Source organism: Hippopotamus amphibius, chromosome 1 (assembly GCF_030028045.1).
Source record: "Hippopotamus amphibius kiboko isolate mHipAmp2 chromosome 1, mHipAmp2.hap2, whole genome shotgun sequence".
NCBI classification, from domain to species: domain Eukaryota; kingdom Metazoa; phylum Chordata; class Mammalia; order Artiodactyla; family Hippopotamidae; genus Hippopotamus; species Hippopotamus amphibius.
In genome coordinates, this window is record NC_080186.1 from 178450153 (window position 1) to 178470110 (window position 19958).

The 19958-nt window shown below is 34.7% G+C and overlaps 1 protein-coding gene across 6 annotated transcripts in view; it reads right to left on the reverse strand.

Annotated features, from left to right (window-relative positions):
- PRR16 (proline rich 16) overlaps positions 1-19958 on the reverse strand; it is a 278334-nt gene that overhangs the window by 163309 nt on the left and 95067 nt on the right. For 2 of the 6 annotated variants that reach the window (XM_057736786.1, XM_057736796.1), the window contains exon 2: positions 1253-1350. The exons of 3 other annotated variants lie outside the window; for them this stretch is intronic. In XM_057736786.1, coding sequence (XP_057592769.1) covers positions 1253-1264 — 12 coding nt within the window. In that variant the 5' untranslated portion in view covers positions 1265-1350. Of the gene's footprint in view, positions 1-1252; positions 1351-16618; positions 16723-19958 lie in introns of those variants that run through there. One more of the 6 variants, XM_057736806.1, reaches the window with a different exon arrangement.

A 19958-nucleotide genomic window follows, 5' to 3' on the forward strand; every position in this document is an offset into this window, starting at 1 on the left:
AAGATTTAATTCATGGTATAGCTCCTAACTATTAAAAACAGTGTGACTGCTACAATACCACAAATGAAAATAGTTTAGTAAGCACAATTATTGAATTCACTGTACACTAATACAGCAAGTTTATATAATAGGCTCTCAAGTACAAAATCAATACTACTCAGAGGAATACACTTCAAATAGAGTATTCCCAAATGAATGAGAAAAGCATGCAACTTTTTAAAGAAAAATAGTGATTGTAAACATGTCAATATATCCCCAATATGTGACAGAATCCAGACATCTTTTATTTTTGGTTTTAGATAGAATAAATTCGATCTTCAAATTAACTAGTTGACTGATCACAGCATATTGCAGATATATCTAGATGTGGAAAAATTTAGTTTAATATTTAACACAAATGATAAGTAGAGTCCTATGTAGATAGAAACAATGAAATTAAATGATTGCTCCAGAAGCATCAGGGATGAATGAGCAATAAACCCATACTCTTTTACATATAGAAAAACACTGAGACCAATGAAACCTTTATTGGCAGCCTTTTAAGGTAAGAACATAGAAAACTGCAACAAAAGAATGCTCCTGATTTTACATGTTCTCGCTTTAGGAACACACAGCTGTGAAAGGTAGTGGTCGTTCTTATGGTCACATACAGTGTAGGCAAGACTATCCCTAGATTATGAATGAGTCTTATGTACCACAAATCAACTTTTCAGAGAAAAATGAGCATTAACTCAATATTCGATTCTTAATAATCATACCATTTATATAATTTTGTTGTTTTTTTAGTAGTGAAACACTCTCTTATAGTTAATAAATTATCAAAATATAAACTAGTTTTGTTCATAGAAAACATGGATATTTTAACACAAACTCATTAATTCTGGCACCTTAGAAGTTAAATTTTGTGATTTAAAAAACACCATAAATGTTCCTTAGGATATTTTTAAAGCCTTACAAAGAAAACATTGCTGAATTTCATAATATTATTATACGTATTTCCCTTTACAGAATTTAAACATGTAACACAGACTGAAAATATGACAATTTATATGATGATAACTAGTGTGTGATTGTTAATCATGTTATTTATTGTCATTATTTAATAATTTTAATATTCAAAGAGATCTAATTGTTAAATGTAACTTTTGTGTATATTTCAAATAACAAATGATATAATGGACTTGCATGTGTCTTAAAATACGATTACGTGTTATCTAAATTCCTGTAAACATCATGTCAAAGTAGGGCTGACCTTCTTGGGCATTTCCTGATGTCCTGTTGTCACTGTCTGCCTGCAGCATTCTTTCCCTGTTTCATCATGTGGGGAGGTGGGAGTAGGTTATGGAGCTTCTGTTAAAAAAATTAGAGAACTTTTAAAAATAGCATATTTACTTTAGACTTTCCAAAACACACTGAACTAAACAGGTACAGGAGATGATGAAGTGGGGGGTGAAGCATTAGTCAGTATGAAGGAATAGGATGTACGGATGGAGATGTACGCATGAATGGAAGAGAGGAGGAGTTAACGTGTGAAGCATGTATATGGAGGAAATGCACATGAAGGGCTACATAATGTGAATGAAAACATAAGAACTGCAGGATAGATAAGTCAATCAATCAGGTCTTCAAGAACGGTCCCTGAGCATCTATTCTTCCTGAGTACAGAATACTGGAGCAAGTCAGTGGGAACTTTCCTGAGATTAACACTTATTCATTAATGAATAGTGTTTTAGTATTTCTGCCCAACATACCATTAACATAGACAAATGAGGACCACCTGTGGGAATAGTAGTCAGGAAGAAAAAGGGCAGTCAACCATGTCACAAAAACTGATACAAATACTTCCCAGTAGTGTGGTGGTACAGAGTAGCCTCTGGAAATGAAAGAGCTATCCGCAAATACCTGAAGGGATGCCTTGTCTCAGGAAACCTAGGCTTGTTGCAAGATGTGCCAATGGGCTCAACTGACCTCAGAGAAACTACCCTAGGTCATGGAAGCAAAGACTATTCTAAATCTGAGTGACAGAGTTGGTTATAGCAGAGGCAAAGTGATCTCCTGGCAGTGACACTCAGGACTCTAAATATCAGGACTCTAAGTATCAGAGGTCAGTGCGTACAGAGCCCAGAGCCTGTGAGGTCTAAGTACTGAGCCCATGTCTATGAGATACACTCAGTCCAAAAGTCTGTAATCCCTCATTCCTGCCTTACGCCTTTGGTAACGTGTTCCTGAAACACTGCAGTTGCTATACTTGAGACTTGTTCAGACTAGGTATAAATAAAAAGAAGGAGTTTCAGTCATTCAGTCTGCACAATCATTCACTCATTCTCTCACTGCTCATAGAGCACTATGCTTGGCCAGTAAGAATGCTGAGATGAATGAGAAAGACCCCTCTCCTCAAGGAGCTCAAAAGAAACCACCTTGGGGCCAGGGTTGAGGAAGGGCACACATTTCTCAGCTTCCTCCTTCTTCCTATGCTATTACTGATTTTCTTCATCAGTAAGAACCTTGAAAATTTAGTAGAGGAAAAACAAAATCATACATACGAATAAGCTGAAGGCATTTAACGTCATCATTCATCCATTCATAATAAATGCCAATTCATGAGATACTCACTGAGCACAAATTATATGCCAGGAGTACTTCTAGTTGCCAGGGAAAAGAAACACCCAGAATCCCTACCCACATTTTTATTACATACAGGCAGAGTATAGGAAACATTTCTGTTAATAATGAATTGCAACGTTTAGAAGCAAAACACTAATTTTTTTTAAAATTTTTTTTTGGGGGGTACACCAGCTTCAATCATCTGTTTTTATACACATATCCCCATATTCCCTCCCTTCCTTGACTCCCCCCCCCATGAGTCCCCCCCACCCTCCCCGCCCCAGTCCTCTAAGGCATCTTCCATCCTCGAGTTGGGCTCCCTTTGTTATACAACAACTTCCCACTGACTATTTTACAGTTGGTAGTATATATATGTCTGTGTTACTCTCTCGCTGCGTCTCAGTTTCCCCTTCACCCCCCGCCCCCTCCCATACCTCGAGTTCTCCAGTCCATTCTCTGTATCTGCATCCTTGTTCTTGTCACTGAGTTCATCAGTACCATTTTTAGATTCCGTATATGTGAGTTAGCATACAATATTTGTCTTTCTCTTTCTGACTTACTTCACTCTGTATGACCGATTGTAGTTCTATCCACCTCATTACATACAGCTCCATCTCATCCCTTTTTATAGCTGAGTAATATTGCATTGCATATATATGCCACATCTTCTGTATCCATTCATTTGTTGATGGGCATTTAGGTTGCTTCCATGTCCTGGCTATTGTAAGTAGTGCTGCAATAAACATTATGGTACACATTTCTTTTGGGATTATGGTATTCTTTGGGTATATGCCCAGGAGTGGGATGACTGGATCATAGGGTAGTTCTATTTGTAGTTTTTTAAGGAACCTCCAAATTGTTTTCCATAGTGGCTGTACCAACTTACAGTCCCACCAACAGTGCAGGAGAGTTCCCTTTTCTCCACACCCTCTCCAACATTTGTGGTTTCCAGACTTTGTGATGATGGCCATTCTGACTGGTGTGAGGTGATACCTCATTGGGGCTTTGACTTGCATTTCTCTGATGATGAGTGATGTTGAGCATCTTTTCATGTGTTTGTTGGCCATCTGGATGTCTTCTTTGGAGAAATGTCTATTTAGCTCTTCTGCCCATTTGTGGATTGGGTTATTTGCATTTTTGGTATGAAGCTGCATGAGCTGCTTGTATATTTTGGAGGTTAATCCTTTGTCCGTTGTTTCATAGGCAATTATTTTTTCCCATTCTGAGGGTTGCCTTTTAGTCTTGTTTATGGTTTCTTTTGCTGTGCAAAAGCTTTTAAGTTTCATGAGGTCCCATTTGTTTATTCTTGATTTTATTTCCATGATTCTAGGAGGTGGGTCAAAAAGGATGTTGCTTTGATGGATGTCATAGACTGTTCTGCCTATGTTTTCCTCTAGGAGTTTCATAGTGTCTGGCCTTCCATGTAGGTCTTTCATCCATTTGGAGTTTATTTTTGTGTATGGTGTTAGGAAGTGTTCTAATTTCATTCTTTTACATGTTGCTGTCCAGTTTTCCCAGCACCACTCATTGAAGAGGCTGTCTTTTTTCCATTGTATACTCGTGCCTCCTTTGTCAAAGATAAGGTGCCCATATGTGTTTGGGCTTACTTCTGAGTTCTCTATTCTATTCCATTGATCTTCCTTTCTCTTTTTGTGCCAGTACCATACTGTCTTGATCACTATGGCCTTGTAGTATAGTTTGAAGTCAGGAAGCCTGATTCCACCAACTCCATTTTTCCTTCTCAAGATTGCTTTGGCTATTCGGGGTCTTTTGCGTTTCCATACAAATCTTAAGATTTCTTGCTCTAGTTCTGTGAAAAATGCCATTGGTAATTTGATCGGGATTGCATTGAATCTGTAAATTGCTTTGGGTAGTACAGACATTTTCACGATGTTGATTCTTCCAATCCAGGAACATGGTATGTCTCTCCATCTGTTTGTGTCGCCTTTGATTTCCTTCATCAATGTCTTAAAGTTTTCTGCATACAGATCTTTTGCCTCCTTAGGCAGGTTTATTCCTAGGTATTTGATTCTTTTGCTTGCAATGGTGAATGGGAGAGTTTCCTTAATTTCTCTTTCTGCTCTTCCGTTGTTCGTGTATAGGACTGCAAGAGATTTCTGTGCATTAATTTTGTATCCTGCTACTTTACTAAACTCATCCATGAGTGCTAGCAGTTTTCTGGTAGAGTCTTTAGGGTTTTCTATATATAATATCATGTCATCTGCAAAGAGTGACAATTTTACTTCTTCTTTTCCAATTTGGATTCCTTTGATTTCTTTTTCTTCTCTGATTGCTGTGGCTAAAACTTCCAAAACTATGTTGAATAATAGTGGTGAGAGTGGACACCCTTGTCTTGTTCCTGTTCTTAGAGGGAATTCTTCCAGGTTTTCCCCATTGAGAACGATGTTGGCTTTTGGTTTCTCATATATGGCTTTGATTATGTTGAGGTAATTTCCTTCTATGCCCATTTTCTGGAGAGCTTTTATCATAAATGGATGTTGAACTTTGTCAAAAGCTTTTTCTGCATCTATTGAAATGATCATATGGTTTTTATCCTTCAATTTGTTGATATGATGTATCACGTTGATTGATTTGTGTATATTGAAGAATCCTTGCATCCCAGGGATAAACCCCACTTGATCACGGTGGATGATTTTTTTAATGTGCTGTTGGAGTCTGTTAGCTAGCATTTTGTTGAGGATTTTTGCATCTATATTCATCAGGGATATTGGTCTGTAGTTTTCTTTTTTTGTGACATCTTTGCCTGATTTTGGTATCAGGGTGATGGTAGCCTCGTAGAATGAGTTTGGGAGTGTTCCGCCTTCTGCAATATTTTGGAAGAGTTTGAGAAGGATAGGTGTTAACTCTTCTCGAAATGTTTGATAGAATTCGCCCGTGAACCCATCTGGTCCTGGGCTTTTGTGTGTTGGGAGATTTTGAATCACTGCCTCAATTTCCGTACTTGTGATTGGTCTGTTCATGGTTTCTATTTCTTCCTGGTTCAGTCTTGGAAGATTGTATTTTTCTAAGAATGTATCCATTTCTTCCAGGTTATCCAATTGATTGGCATAGAGTTGCTTGTAGTAGTCTCTCATGATCTTTTGTATTTCTGAGGTGTCCGTTGTGACTTCTCCTTTTTCATTTCTAATTCTGTTGATTTGCATCTTCTCCCTTTTTTTCTTGATGAGTCTGGCTAATGGTTTATCAATTTTGTTAATCTTCTCAAAGAACCAGCTTTTAGTTTTATTTATTTTTCTTATGGTTTCTTTCCTTTCTTTTTCATTTATTTCTGCTCTGATCTTTATGATTTCTTTCCTTCTGCTCACTTTGGGGTTTCTTTGTTCTTGTTTCTCTAGTTGTTTTAGGTGTAAGGTTAGGTTGTTTATTCGATCATTTTCTTGTTTCTTAAGGTAGGACTGTATTGCTATAAACTTCCCTCTTAGAACTGCTTTTGCTGCATCCCATAGGTTTTGGGTTGTTGGCAAAACACTAATTTAAAAAGCCTAATGAATAAAATTATGCAAGCACTATTTGTTACTTAATATTGAAAAAATTTATGTTTCAAACATTTAACAAAGTTAACAGTCAAAAATGAGAGCAATCAAATGTTCCAACCACATTTGACATTAAATCTACATGAATACTCCTAACGATGCTGTCAAAAATCAGAGATTCATAAAGTTATAATGCTGCAGTGGAAAAGCAAAGAAACGATAAAAAAATTAGCCTCTCTATGTTAATGCTTCTGATGGAAATTAATGCATTTGTTTTCCCCTCCTCCCCCAAAAATGTTTACCCCCAAAAAAACACTAAAAAAAAAGAGCCTTAAGGACATACAGAAAGAAACAGAGGTTTTTCCATTGAATGCTACTGTTTCCTTCTTGCCACCGAGACACTGGAGAATGGTGGTAAAAGTATGGTGGCCATAGTCACACTTGCTAGCTGTGTGGTCCCAGGCAAGGTACTTACTACTTTCTCTTTTTTCTCAACCCTGAAAGGGAAGCAAAAAAAAAGTACAGTTGATCCTTGAACAACTGGGAGGTTTGGGGCATCCACCCCCTTGTAGTCAAAAATCAATATAACCTTACAGTCTTCACTCTGTTTTCTCGGTGCTGAATCTGTGGTCAACCAACCGCAGATCATGGAGTACTGTAGTACTTTTTTATTGAAAAAAATCTGCATATAAATGGATCCACACAGTTCAAACCCATGTTGTTCATGGACCAACTTGATTCATAGGAATAATGTGAAAATTAAATGAACTAACACATGAAAAGGATTTAAGACTTTTTAAAGCACATAATAAGTGTTTGCTATCATTTCCATTATTAAATTGGAAGAGCACTGCAGCAACAATGCACGTCAAAATCTTTACTGATAAGAGGTTCTCAGAACACTCTGAATGAAGAAAAGAAAGGGTACAAATGAACTTATTTACAAAACAGAAGTAGAGTCATAGAAGTTGAAAACAAACTTATGGTTACCAGGGGATAAGGGGAGGGAGGGATAAATTGGGAGATTGGTATTCACATATACACACTAGTATATATAAAATAGATAACTAATAAAAACCTGCTATATAGCACAGGGAACTCTACTCAATACTCTGCAATGGCCTATATGGGGAAAGAATCTAAAGAAAGACTGGATACAAGTACATGTATATGTATAACTGATTCACTTTGCCGTACAGCTGAAACTAACACAACATTGTAAATCAACTCCACTCCAATAAAATTTTTAAAAAAGAGAAGAATTCTGAACCAAGCACCTAAGCTTTGTCATTAATCTGGGTCAAATATTCTCCAGGCAATACAGACCAAACTGTAGACTGAGCTGCTACAATTGGTGCCCATACGTTTTTCCTCAAAGTGAAGCGCAAGTGCCAAATTCTAAGTGTGCTGCCAGAATTCCCCAGCTTCATAATTGCCACCACTTTTTTCCATTTTTCCACTTTGACAGTATAGATTCTGTTGCGCTGTTTGGCAGAGAACATCTGGCTTTGCACAGTGGAAAAAACTGTTACCAAACCATTCTAGCCATAACTTGTGGTCTTACTCAGCAACAGAACTCTTCTGCAAAATAAAAGCTGAATGAAGTCCTTCCTTCATTCCCCTCATGTATTTTAGACACAGTCTCAGACTAGGCTAAGAGCAAAATGAAAAAGGTTTGAAAATTATCTGGTAAATATTGGAGTAAGTCATTAAGTTGTATTTCAATTATCCAGAATATCATTACCCATTCTAGAAGGACAATGTCTAAACTGTGTACTTGGAATCAGCTATTGGGAAATAACAGAAGATGATCTGAATTTGTTAGAGGAAAGAGTTCCAAACCTGAATTCTTGACAAAGGTGCATTTACATTTTTGGCCTTTGCAGAATTAATCAATATCCACAATCTATTTTGATAACTCCGCCTTGAGTATCTGTTTATCCTTCCAATGACAAGATGCAAAAATGTCCACAGTATAAGAACTGAATGTTGAATAGGTTTTTCACGAATCATAATGGGTTTTACACTGAGCATGTCACATTATCTTGTCTCCCTTATGATCAACATCATACATTTATACAGTATGTCACATGCACAGGGTCACAGTTTGGTTATAGAAGAAAAAGATGTCTCTGGATGAAACCACCAGATTTATCTAAGAATCAAACATGGACCCATAACCCAGCAGCTACAAATATCCATCAGTTGAATCCTTGTGTGAAAGTACTTTGCTAGGGAAAGCTCCATTCAAATTCTAATCAGTATGCAACTAGTTGCACTAAAAGTTCCTCCAGGGAAGTAATATAAACTCTTACTCATCTTCATAGCACTAGAATCTAAGAATCAAAGGAGATTTGTTTATTGGCTGCACAAACTTAATTAAATCTCACCTCTTAGGCTAAGTGGCAGAGGGCTATTGATTCTCAGTCCAGATTACTTAAATGAATCATTTATTTGGATACAAAGACTTAAAATGCAGGGTTCAGTCTCATTTTTAACAGCTATCACCTAAATGATATACTACTGCCTTAAAGTAAAAGCATTTATCAAGTACAGCTTATCACTACGCTGTTGGAACTGCAAAAGGAACCCCAGAAAAGCCTACAATATAAGTATATTTTAAGAGCTGAATTTAATTACATAGTAGACCATACATATAAAGCAAGCATATGAATTGAATAAAATATTCAAATTTTGGATTATGTTTGTTTATTTTGTCCTAAATGGAAGGTAAATGCATGGTTTAAATAGCTTTCGCATAAATAATTTGGAAATATCTTTGGGGGATTTAAATCATGAAGTTTAGTAGTATGCTTACAGAATTATTGGGGAAAAAAAAGCATGACCTTTCATAGAACAATTTAAGATTTATATTCTAAGATTTAAGAGAAAGAAGAAAATAGAGAAAAAATTTATAAACTTTCAAGTTTAAACCAATTTCAACTTAAATGCTACCAAAAAGACAATGATAAAATCCAACTATATAATCTAATATTTCTCATTTACAAAATACCAATACTAACTTTAATTGTGCATTTTGTGATTACTCAGAAAACCAGCAATTAAACAACAAAATGTGATCCTTGTTTTAAAATTCATGCTTAATTACTAATTTCCTTTGCTGTATTTAGACATGGGCAAGATGTATTATATCCATGCCCTACGTGTAAATTCATGGGTAAATAACAGCATTATATGCCCATCAATCTCTGCTAACATGCTAACTGGATGCTTTTTCCACAATCTTCACAAAGTATATATAATGCTCATATATCTTTCTCCAACAAGAATTTATTTCAGAAAACAGTACAGTGCGATCTTTAATGTATTACTTCAATAAAATGAAAATGTAAGCTTTCAGGATCAAAATATGATCATGCCACCTCAGTGTTCAATTCAAAAAATACATGTATTCATACTAATAGTAACAAGAATTTAAGACTGTATGGAAGTAACAGTATATACATACTTCGCTGAATAATGCAATAGAAGAATTTCGCTTACTATAAGCATTTTAGAACGCAAAATAGTATATTTTTTAAAAGAATCAAATCAAATAATATATATATTGAAACTTTTTTGTTCACTTTAAGATATACATAAACCATAGTTGATATCACCTCAAAACTAAAAACTCATGTTGCCATATCAAACACTCATGGCTTAAGTAAATGGGGAGTACAGCTTTGAAAGAGAATATTTTAAGGCAGTTGAATTTTGAAGCAGTTACCTTTGTAATGCAAGGGAATTTATTCAACTGGCACTAGCAAACAGATGGACAGCAATAGAGAAAACCTCCTCCCCCACAAATCTAGACATTAAATAGGAAGGAACTGCTTTTTCACCTGTCTTTGCAGCATAGCTGTTCAAGGTGCTAAAATGGGCCTGTGATACATGACAGGCACATCTGGGATTAGACTGTAGAAGTATACTGCCTGAGGCTAAACATCCTTATTTATGGAATTTGGGCAAAGCAGAGGACAGGTCCCAATACCAAAGAGACTAGCTCTTCTTGGGGCCTGAGATTTGGAAAGCTAAGTACAGTGCAAAAATATAACTCTGAGAACACAGTAACAGAATTGAAACTGTGGAAGCTTCCCCCAGTTTAAACCATTATTCTAGGACTAGCCCAGGGAAATGGGAAAGAAAATGGAGTGAAGATTTTCAGATAATAAAAATGATTTTTTTTACCACTCTGTCTTTTAATCATATGAGTGATGTAGTATATACACATCCGTTACGCATACCTAATTCCAAATAACACATTTTTAAAAATTTCTGAGTAATTCAGATTTCACCTAGAGAAAAGTGAATAATTTGATAAGATATACATTGCTTTGAGACTTATTATATCTACATCTATCTATGTTGATTTCTCAAACATGAAAGGCAAAATTTCAGCAATTTTAGAAAAATATAGTATAATTATGACCTTGAAATATAAATGGATTTCTTACTCAATCAAAAAGCACAAAGTATAAAGTAAAATGATAAATTTGACTAAAAATTACAAGAGATACTATAAACAATGTTCAAAACAACCAAAAGAAGAGAAATAGATATTTTCAAAGGATATATCTTATAAAGTACTAGTACTCAAATACAGTAAACAAAATCTATAAATCAATACTAAAAAGATGAATAATCCAGTAGAAAAATGTAAATTATGTAAACAAAAATTTTAATAAATGTGAAAACCCAAATGGCTATTGAATATTTGTAATTGAGGAAATAGTGATTAAAAATTAATTAAATACATTTTAATATCCTTAATAACAAAACTTGAAAAACAATAACTGCCAAACAATGGGTGAGTATATAAATAAATTGTTGTATATCTTTATAATGGAATGCCCTTTATATTCTATAATGGAATAATTTCCAGCAGTAAAAATGTATAAACTATAACCAGAAGTTTTAAGAAATAAACTTATATAAAAATTATTTGCACAATAAGCACATATGACACAAATCAGACAGAATTCAAAAAAATTATGCATATTATGTATACATTTGTACATATGGAGAAAATATAGAAAATACATTATAATAATAAGTACCAAATTCAGGATTTCATTTATATGTAGGTACAGAGAAAAAGAGAAAGGAAAGTGGGATTAGGAAGCTTTATCCAGGGGATAGAAACTGTATTTGTGAAATTTTATTTAAAAATTTTATAAAATTTTAAATCAAATATGGCTAAGTATCTAGGCTTTTCAGCATAATTAGGCCCTGGTTTAATGAAAATCATGCATTTCTCACTTTCAAGTGCTTTACTAATTCACCCTCAGGCACACTCTGGTTACCTCAGTGTCCAGATTAAGTACAGGTACCATATGTAGGAAGAAAGAAGAAACTTTCCCAAAAGCTTCAGCAGGTGCCTTCTCACATCTCACGAGCATAAATTAGACTACAGCCTTAGTCAGTTACAGTGGCCAATGGATTAAAAAAAAAAAAAAGACGAGATAAAAAAGTGGGATATCTGTTATGTCTATTATGTGATAGGTAAATAGACAGATAAAAGTACAAGTCATGAGACTTTTCTATATTTCAATGGCCAGTTCAGCAAAGCCAAGTAATTGCTGACACTTGAGAACAACGTCATCCTTAACACCGACGAGAAACCTCTTATATTTTCACAACAGCTGCCAATCTTTGACCCTGCTATGAGGATCTCAACTTTAAAAATGTTCTGAGGGAGGGGATATGAGGATATAGGTGCAAATACAGCCAGTTCACTTTGCTGTACAGAGGAAACTGCACATTGTAAAAATTATACTCCAATAAAGATGTGAGGATACATTACTAATAAAAAAATCAAATTGTACACTCTAAATATACAGTTTATTGTATGTCAATTATATCTCAATAAAAGTCCTTTAAAAAAAGATCTGAGGAAAAAAGTACTTACAAAATATTAAATTCTGACAGGAAATACATTTTTAATGATGGAAACATTGAGTTAAGTTGCAAAGCTAAATACTTCAAATTAGGACCACTGTCAAGATAAAGCAGTATTACAGACCCAGAACGCTTTACAGTATTTATATGAAAGATGAACACTAATTGGCGAAAGAATAAGATTCTTAAAGGGAAATCTCGAATTCATATTGATTATTTGAGAATAAAGTGATTTCTCAAGTTAGTAACTTTGAAAGGAAATCACAAAGTAGATATCTCAGGTTTTTGTAACTGTTCAAGGGGTTACCTTTAATTATCTCATGATATTCCAAAAAACAGAGTAATATATCTTTAGAAGTTAGCATTTATCACTGAGATTCTGGAATATTACATGGGAAACATATCAATAAAATATTAATAATATAACAAAATATGTCCACACGCCTTATAAAACAATAACCATTATGATGAAAATCCAAAGTTTTAGCTAAGATATAGAGGTATATTGTCTCATTTAAACAATAAATTATGGTCCTCTTAAGGGTGAATCACTGAGAGAGTGAGCAGTAAATAAAAAGGAAAGATACATAATGTATATACCAGTTGTATGTCACATTACTTTTGAAATAAGCCATTGCAAAAGATTATGGTTCCATCATTTGCTAAAAGCCTGTTGTCCTAAAGTCACAATATAAAAAAAAATATTATTTACTATGATTCAAACACTTCATATAAATATAATATATTGGCTGATGCAATATATGTCAAAATAAAACAAAACAAAACTGGTTGGTCCTGAATACAGCATTTTACAATTTGGTCATATCAACAGTCAATTTAGTCAAGAGAGTTTACTAAGCATCCACTGTAGTCCAAGAGTTATTCTGAATTTCATTCCCCAGGCATACAAGTATATTTTTGATGTTAATAAGTACAGTATTTTGATCTGAAATTTATGTTTCAAAGAGAGTGTTTTGGAAGCAGCATATAGACATCAACTGAGGTAAGTTTGTTACCAACATTGATAGAAGAGTAGTATGACATCTTCATCATTATGTATGTTAAAACTATAACATAGTATAATGCCTTGGTTATGCTAGTTTATCTTCTCAGACACTTTGATGATGAAAGTGATAGACGTCCAAAATACCATATAAAGATTCAAGCTGTTGTACTGCATAAGAAATAGACTATGACAGCAATCCTAAGACTTTTCTCTTAAACACATCAAATGGAAACATAAGCTACTCTTGCAAAGCTGTTTTATTTAGCATATCTCTTAAAGAAGATACCATTCTAAAACTTTTACTTTATTTTGTTGTTTTAAAAACTCAAGATAATTGATTTAAAACACTTCTTATGTAATTTGCAACATTACTAATCTCTATGAGTTTACTTTTTAAAATTACTCTTACTCAAATATTATATAGCAATTTCTATAATCATGAAAGTTGGAAGCAACCAACATTAGTTATATACCCAAGACACTTAGACTATGCATGTGATTATGGCACAAAAGGAAGTAATTATACAGATAAATCAGAAAACAAACAAAAAATGAACACAAACTATTTGATTGTACCCTAATCCTCCCAAAAAGCAATTACTGCATTTGTTAAATTAACTAAATAAAAATCAATTCACACTTCACTTTATAATGTGTAGATAATTTATAATGCATAGAGAGTTCTGAAAACACTGTGAAATAGAGATATATTATCTATTGTTATAAATCGATCTAGGATTATATCCATTTATAAAAATATTTATAGAGTCTTTCACACAATGATTGTGACAGGTGAAGGAAGAGGAGTATATGGATACACATACATTCTCTGCTCATCAAGGACTTGCTATAAAAAGGAAACATACAATACTATTATCAGATTGGTATTGGAATAGTTTGGAATACTACTAGATGAAACCTAAAGAATACAAAATATATATAACAGATGAGGATCAGAGAAGCTTTCTTCATGGTGCACTACTATACATCAGAACTGTGATGAATAATTATGAATACATACATACATATATACTCATTTTTATTCACAGTAATAACACTACTACCTAATCATTATTGAATGTTCATTATGAGCCAGGAACTTGAATTTATAGTCAAGGTCCTGTTCTGCCTTCACCAAATCATTTCACAATTCTTCCTTCTCCAATTTTACAATTACACAAACTGGAACCTGGGTAGCTCACAGATCTAGAAGCAGCTATATAGTGATGTGAGCACAGAGGTGTCTTCAAACTCCCCCTAATACAGTTTAAGCATCAATTGTAGCTGCTAAGAATTCTAGGTATTATTGGCTACGTCTCAAAAGTCTGAAGATTTCTGAAAAAAGTATAACTTTCTAAAAAACTTTAACACTGAATCAGTCACTATAGAATTAGCATAAAAGTATTATCAATAATTACAGAATAAGTATAAAATAAAATATTTATTTAAAAACACCTACTGACAAGATACTTGTGGAAAACAGGAATATGAGGCAAACCCCTCTCTAGCTACTCACTGTTTCTTAGTGAGAGAAGTCAAGTGTACACATAAGTTAGGACTCAAAAAGACCAGACGGCCATAGCGACACAGGCACAAAGTGCCATGAGCATTTAGAGGCAAGAGAGGAGTGCAAAGGCGGGGAATCAAGAACCTGTGCTGGATCTCAAAGGATCCAGCTGGGGAGAGGGTGGGAAATGAGGCCTTGTTAAATTAATAGAATATTTGCTATTGAGACTTATTGTTTGTTTATATTCTATTGAGAGGAAAACATTCTTACAGTCCTGTGTTTTCTGAAAATCATGTCTTAGATATGGAACAAAAACACTAGCTGAAATGAACGTAAGAGTGAAGGTATCTCTTAAAAATGTGCTGAGAGGGTAGATATTAAGTGTTCTAATCACACAAAAAATAACAGTAAATAAAAAGGGCAGGAGGAAACTTTTGGAGGCGATGAATATGTTTATGGCATAGGTCGCAGTGACAGTTTCACAAATACACACATAGCACTAAAATCATCAAGTTGTATACACTGAATATGTATATCTTTTTCTAAGTCAATCATATTTCAACAAAGTGTTTACAGAAGTATAGCTGATGATCCTAGATCAAATAAATCAACTATGAATCACAGACGTGCTTTTGAGTAGAGAAGGAGGACATAATTACTATCATACGGATAAGGGGAAACTTTTATCAGTTTTGAGGTACCTCTCGGTAGGCAAATTCAGAACCCAATTCCGTCTCGCTTGTTGCCTTTTGGTTAGTTAGTCTAAGGACCAGCGCCCCAAATCCATAGCCTCAGACTAAGCCTGTGCAGCAGCAATAAAGTTTGTATTGTGCTGGACATTCCTATACTTTGAAAATTTATGGATGGAATGGACTACGTTATATCAAATATTAATAGATTCTGATAAGGGTAAAGTAGATAGAAGTGTTAAAGAGTAGCATGTGCAAAGGTGTGAAAGTTGGAGCTCATAACCAATATTCAGAAAATTAGTCATGTTCCAGGTTAATTGAAGCACACATTTTTTTAAGGCAGAAGATAAATTTCAGAAAGTGTTTTAAATTAGTAAAAAGCCTTGAAAATCAGGCTAATGAACTTAATTTTTATTCTTTATTAAAATACAAAGCTTAGTTATTTATTCTTATAATAACCCTATAAAGTGGGTTTTACTATTATCCCTATTTTACAAAAGATAAAACTGATGCCCAAAGAGGCTAAATAATTTAAGGTCATATTGCTAGGAAATGGTAGAGCCAAGATTCTAATCCAGGATGTTTACTGGGACTTTTCTCTTCAGAAAATGACATTATTAGAACCTGGTTTTAATATAAATAACATATGGATTCTATGTTAGACATAGGACTAGATTGTCCAAATATTTTTAAAAGGACAAAATAAGGGAGAGCAAAAGATAAATACCTTAATACCAGATTGAGAGTTGTTATGCATGTTATATTTCAAGATGAAGATAATTTTGTGAACATCAATTTAAAATACATTTTTGTATTTTGATTCATCAAGATGACAGGAATCCCAGAACTGAAGGTAGTGTGTTAACCAGTACCTGAAACACATATGCTCAGCTTGAAACACTAATGTGAACTGTAGCTGAAATTCTCAAAGAAATGTAAATCATCAGGAAGACAAACAAAAATTAAACTTCATTTTTAACCAAAAAGAAACACCCTGTTCTTCATTTCCCTAAATTAGCAAAATGTTCTTAATGCTGTTGTGTAGTGATGTGTGCTGCTATTCTATTGACTTAAAATTTAAACAGTAAAAAATTAGACCTCCTTCAATAAGAAAATATATTTCCACCAAGCACAGGAGTGGAATCAACTTATCTGTCTTGTTCTTATTTAGCTTTGCAGAGTCCATCGATTTTTAAACTGTTTCAACAACTGAACCTTTCATTTTCCGTGGCAAAAAAGGTAAAAACATTGTTCTTTTATTTTAGAGAAGACTTTTGAGAGACTGAGGACAACAGTAGACCAACCTAATAGGGTGGAAAGACCAGGGGCTTGGATTCAAGCAGGACATGTTTCAGTTCCACTGTGCCCGGATCATGATGGAAATGACCTCTACCCCACAGATCTCCCTTTCTTTTACCTTTTATCAGGGCACTTTCCATCCTGTAGCGAAATGATCTTTTTTCATATCTTTTTCTTTCAGTAGATACAATACTGGACAGAGGGGACCCTGTTCATTTCTGTACTTTCATCGTGGTATACAGTGCTTGGTCTATAACAGATATTTAATGTGTCACGTTAGATCAATAACCAACGGCAGGATAAACTTTGAAACTTCCAACATATCCCTGGAATGCCTGGGTTAAATGCCTAAATTGATTACAGCTACTGTGCCAATGAGTCTGAGAATCCTCCCTAATATTAGGCAACTAGTGGATAGCCTCCAGACAGGGTACCCAGCACTTATGAGGTAGTTTCCATCTGAACAATAAATAACATCATTCTAAAACATCCACCAACCTCCAGAGTTGTCTTTGTGCCAGGCAACTAATCTTCATGCCCAAATCTCATGAGATTTACAAACAATTGTAATGCCATTCTTGACGGTTATTTCATCCTTGACATACTTATTTTATTTTTAGATCTGTTTCCAGTCATGTTCCACAAAGTAAATTCCCATTTTCTCAGAACACTCACCAAAATGTGCAGGATAAAGAAAACCAAAATAAAGTCTACCCTTTCATGAGTTGCCCTAGTCCCTGTCATGCTTAATAGAATATCTTCAGGAGACAAGTGTGACTCATTGCTTCCTACCTGGTTTGCCAGGCCCTGGCAATTTTTAGAACCCTCAGATGGAATGGCAGATTGTATTTTCTAAGCATGGTGATACACACACACGAACACATATGCTTTCCTGCACGTGTCTATTAAAATATGATGGCAATCCTCCAGTGAACTGCAAGGTCTATGTTCCCTTCTCCTTAAACCTGGGTGGATCTTAGTAACTGCCTCAGTCAATAATATGCAGAGGAAGTGGTGCTCAATGACTTCTGAGGCTAGGTAATAAAAATCAAAATGACCTCAGATTGGCTCACCCTCTGGCTTGAGACGCTTGCTCTTGGAACCCAGCCACCACATTGTAAGGAATCCTAGGCTAAATGAAGAGGCCCCATATGGGCATGCCAACCAATAGCTATAGCTATGTGTCAGTCTTCCAGCTGAGACCCACAGAAACCACCAGGGATAATGGGTGAGGATGGCTGTTTTAAGCCATCAAGTTTTGGAAAGATGTGTTATGAAGCAATAGATAATGAAAATTGATTTGGCAGGATGCCTAGCCTTTGGAATGTCAATTTACAATTAGATGTGAGTCAATCTTAGACCTCTCACACTCTTCGGGCATTTTTTATTGAGAGATTATCTGGAAATAAGCAATCGAATGTTATATCCTCATACCAAATATTACCATTATAGAAGAAATAAGAAAATCATTCAGAATGTATTGTACCAAATATCTTACCTATTTGAAAAAAGACTCCGGATTATTTTTTAAAGCCCTCCACAATACTTCCCCATCTATATTTTCAACTATATTTCTCCGACAGGGTTTGAAGAACATAGTTTTGTTCTCACTATTTACTTTTTAAAATTAATTTCCTTTGCATTTTTAACAAAATATGGATATTTTGGGCAGAAAATGCACAACACTGTAAACCCCAAACCCCTCCGTTCCTTATTGTCTCACAATGAAGTCTTTCCCATTTATCTGGTTTTAAGTTTATTTATATCAACCCTGATGATTCCATTCGAATACTCCTCTGAAACACACTTTTGTTCACTCAGCTTTCACTCTTAGAATTCCCTCCTCACCACTTCCTAAACCTATGGCCATCTGAATCCTAAAGCTCACCGCCCAGTCACCCACCAATAAACACATCTACAAATATTCTACAAACTCATCCTAGAATATTCCAGTTGAAAGATCTCACTCTTATCTAATCAGCATACTCCTGAAGTCAAAAGAAGTCCATTTCTTTTATGAATTATTTGCCTTTTCTTATATGATTCAGTTTTCTCATCTATGAAATGGAAATGATCATTGTACCTAGCTCCTAAGGTTGCTGTATTAATTGAAAATACAAGCACTTAATAGGTCAAAGTATAGCTATAATTTTTTAAAAATATTTATTTATTTGGCTGCATTGGGTCTTCGTTGCTGCACGCAGGGCTTTGTCCAGTTGTGGTGAGCGGGGTCTACTCTTTGTTGTGGTGTGTGGGCTTCTCACTGCAGTGGCTTCTCTTGTTGCGGAGCATGGGCTCTAGGCATGCGGGCTTCAGTAGTAGTGGCACAGGGGCCCAGCAGTTGTGGCTCGCAAGCTCTAGAGCTCAGGCTCAGTAGTTGTGGTGCACGGGCTTAGTTGCTCCATGGCATGTGGGATCTTCGCAGACTAGGGATTAACCCGTGTCTCCTGCATTGGCAGGCTGATTCTTAACCACTGTGCTACCAGGGAAGTCCCAAAGTATACCTATAATTTTTACATTTACATCTTATCTTCACATTTATATCCAGGCTTTTACTGAGTAGGTTTTTTCCTCACTGTACCATTGTGTCCAACCAATTACTTAATATTCATTGTATGTGATTATCTGCAGTTAGAGAAGGCCAGGACATTAACCCATCAAATTATTTATTGACCTTATACCTACTCAAATTCAAGATGTGCCTACTATTTAAAATGCAGTCATAAAACTAGAAAAATAAGCCTCTTCCAATATTCCACATAGAATTTATTAATTTTGACAGAATATATGTAAATTTAGGAAGCCAAGTGATAACTTATGGTATAATCAGAACAAGAAACACAGCTTTAGAAACTAGAAATTCATCTATTAGGACAGAAGTTCAGTGAACAGTCTTTTTCCCAGGAAAACTGCAGCCCTTTCTCTCAAATTTAAAGAGGTGAAGAGGTGCAAGGCAAAAAAAAAGAAAATATATATATATATATATAATATATACATATATTATATATATATGCTTTGTCAATCACTCTAGACTCAAGACTCCATAGATGATTTTGAGAACCAAGTCAGGTCTGGGATTTACACTTCAGTAATACGATGATGGAAGCCTAAGTAATCTGAAGATAAGAAATGACATAAAATAAAAATTTATGAACATAGTGCTTACTTTGTGAAAGAGTAAATCCCCATTTGAATATTCTTAATATGTATTGATAAAAGACTTACTTGCAAAGGTTAAGGAAGAATTTAAAAAAAAAAAAGTATTGTAGTTGTAGAAAAGAATCTCATGAGCATTCTAAGATTCTAGGAAAAATAACATTGAGGTGCTTTATATTAAAAATAAATGATATACAATTTATCACAAGGAAAATCACTACATAAGAGTGAAAAGGCTTGGATATTAATGTTTTTCAAAATTTATTTTCATTGTAGCAATACTATATAAGAGGCTAGTTAAC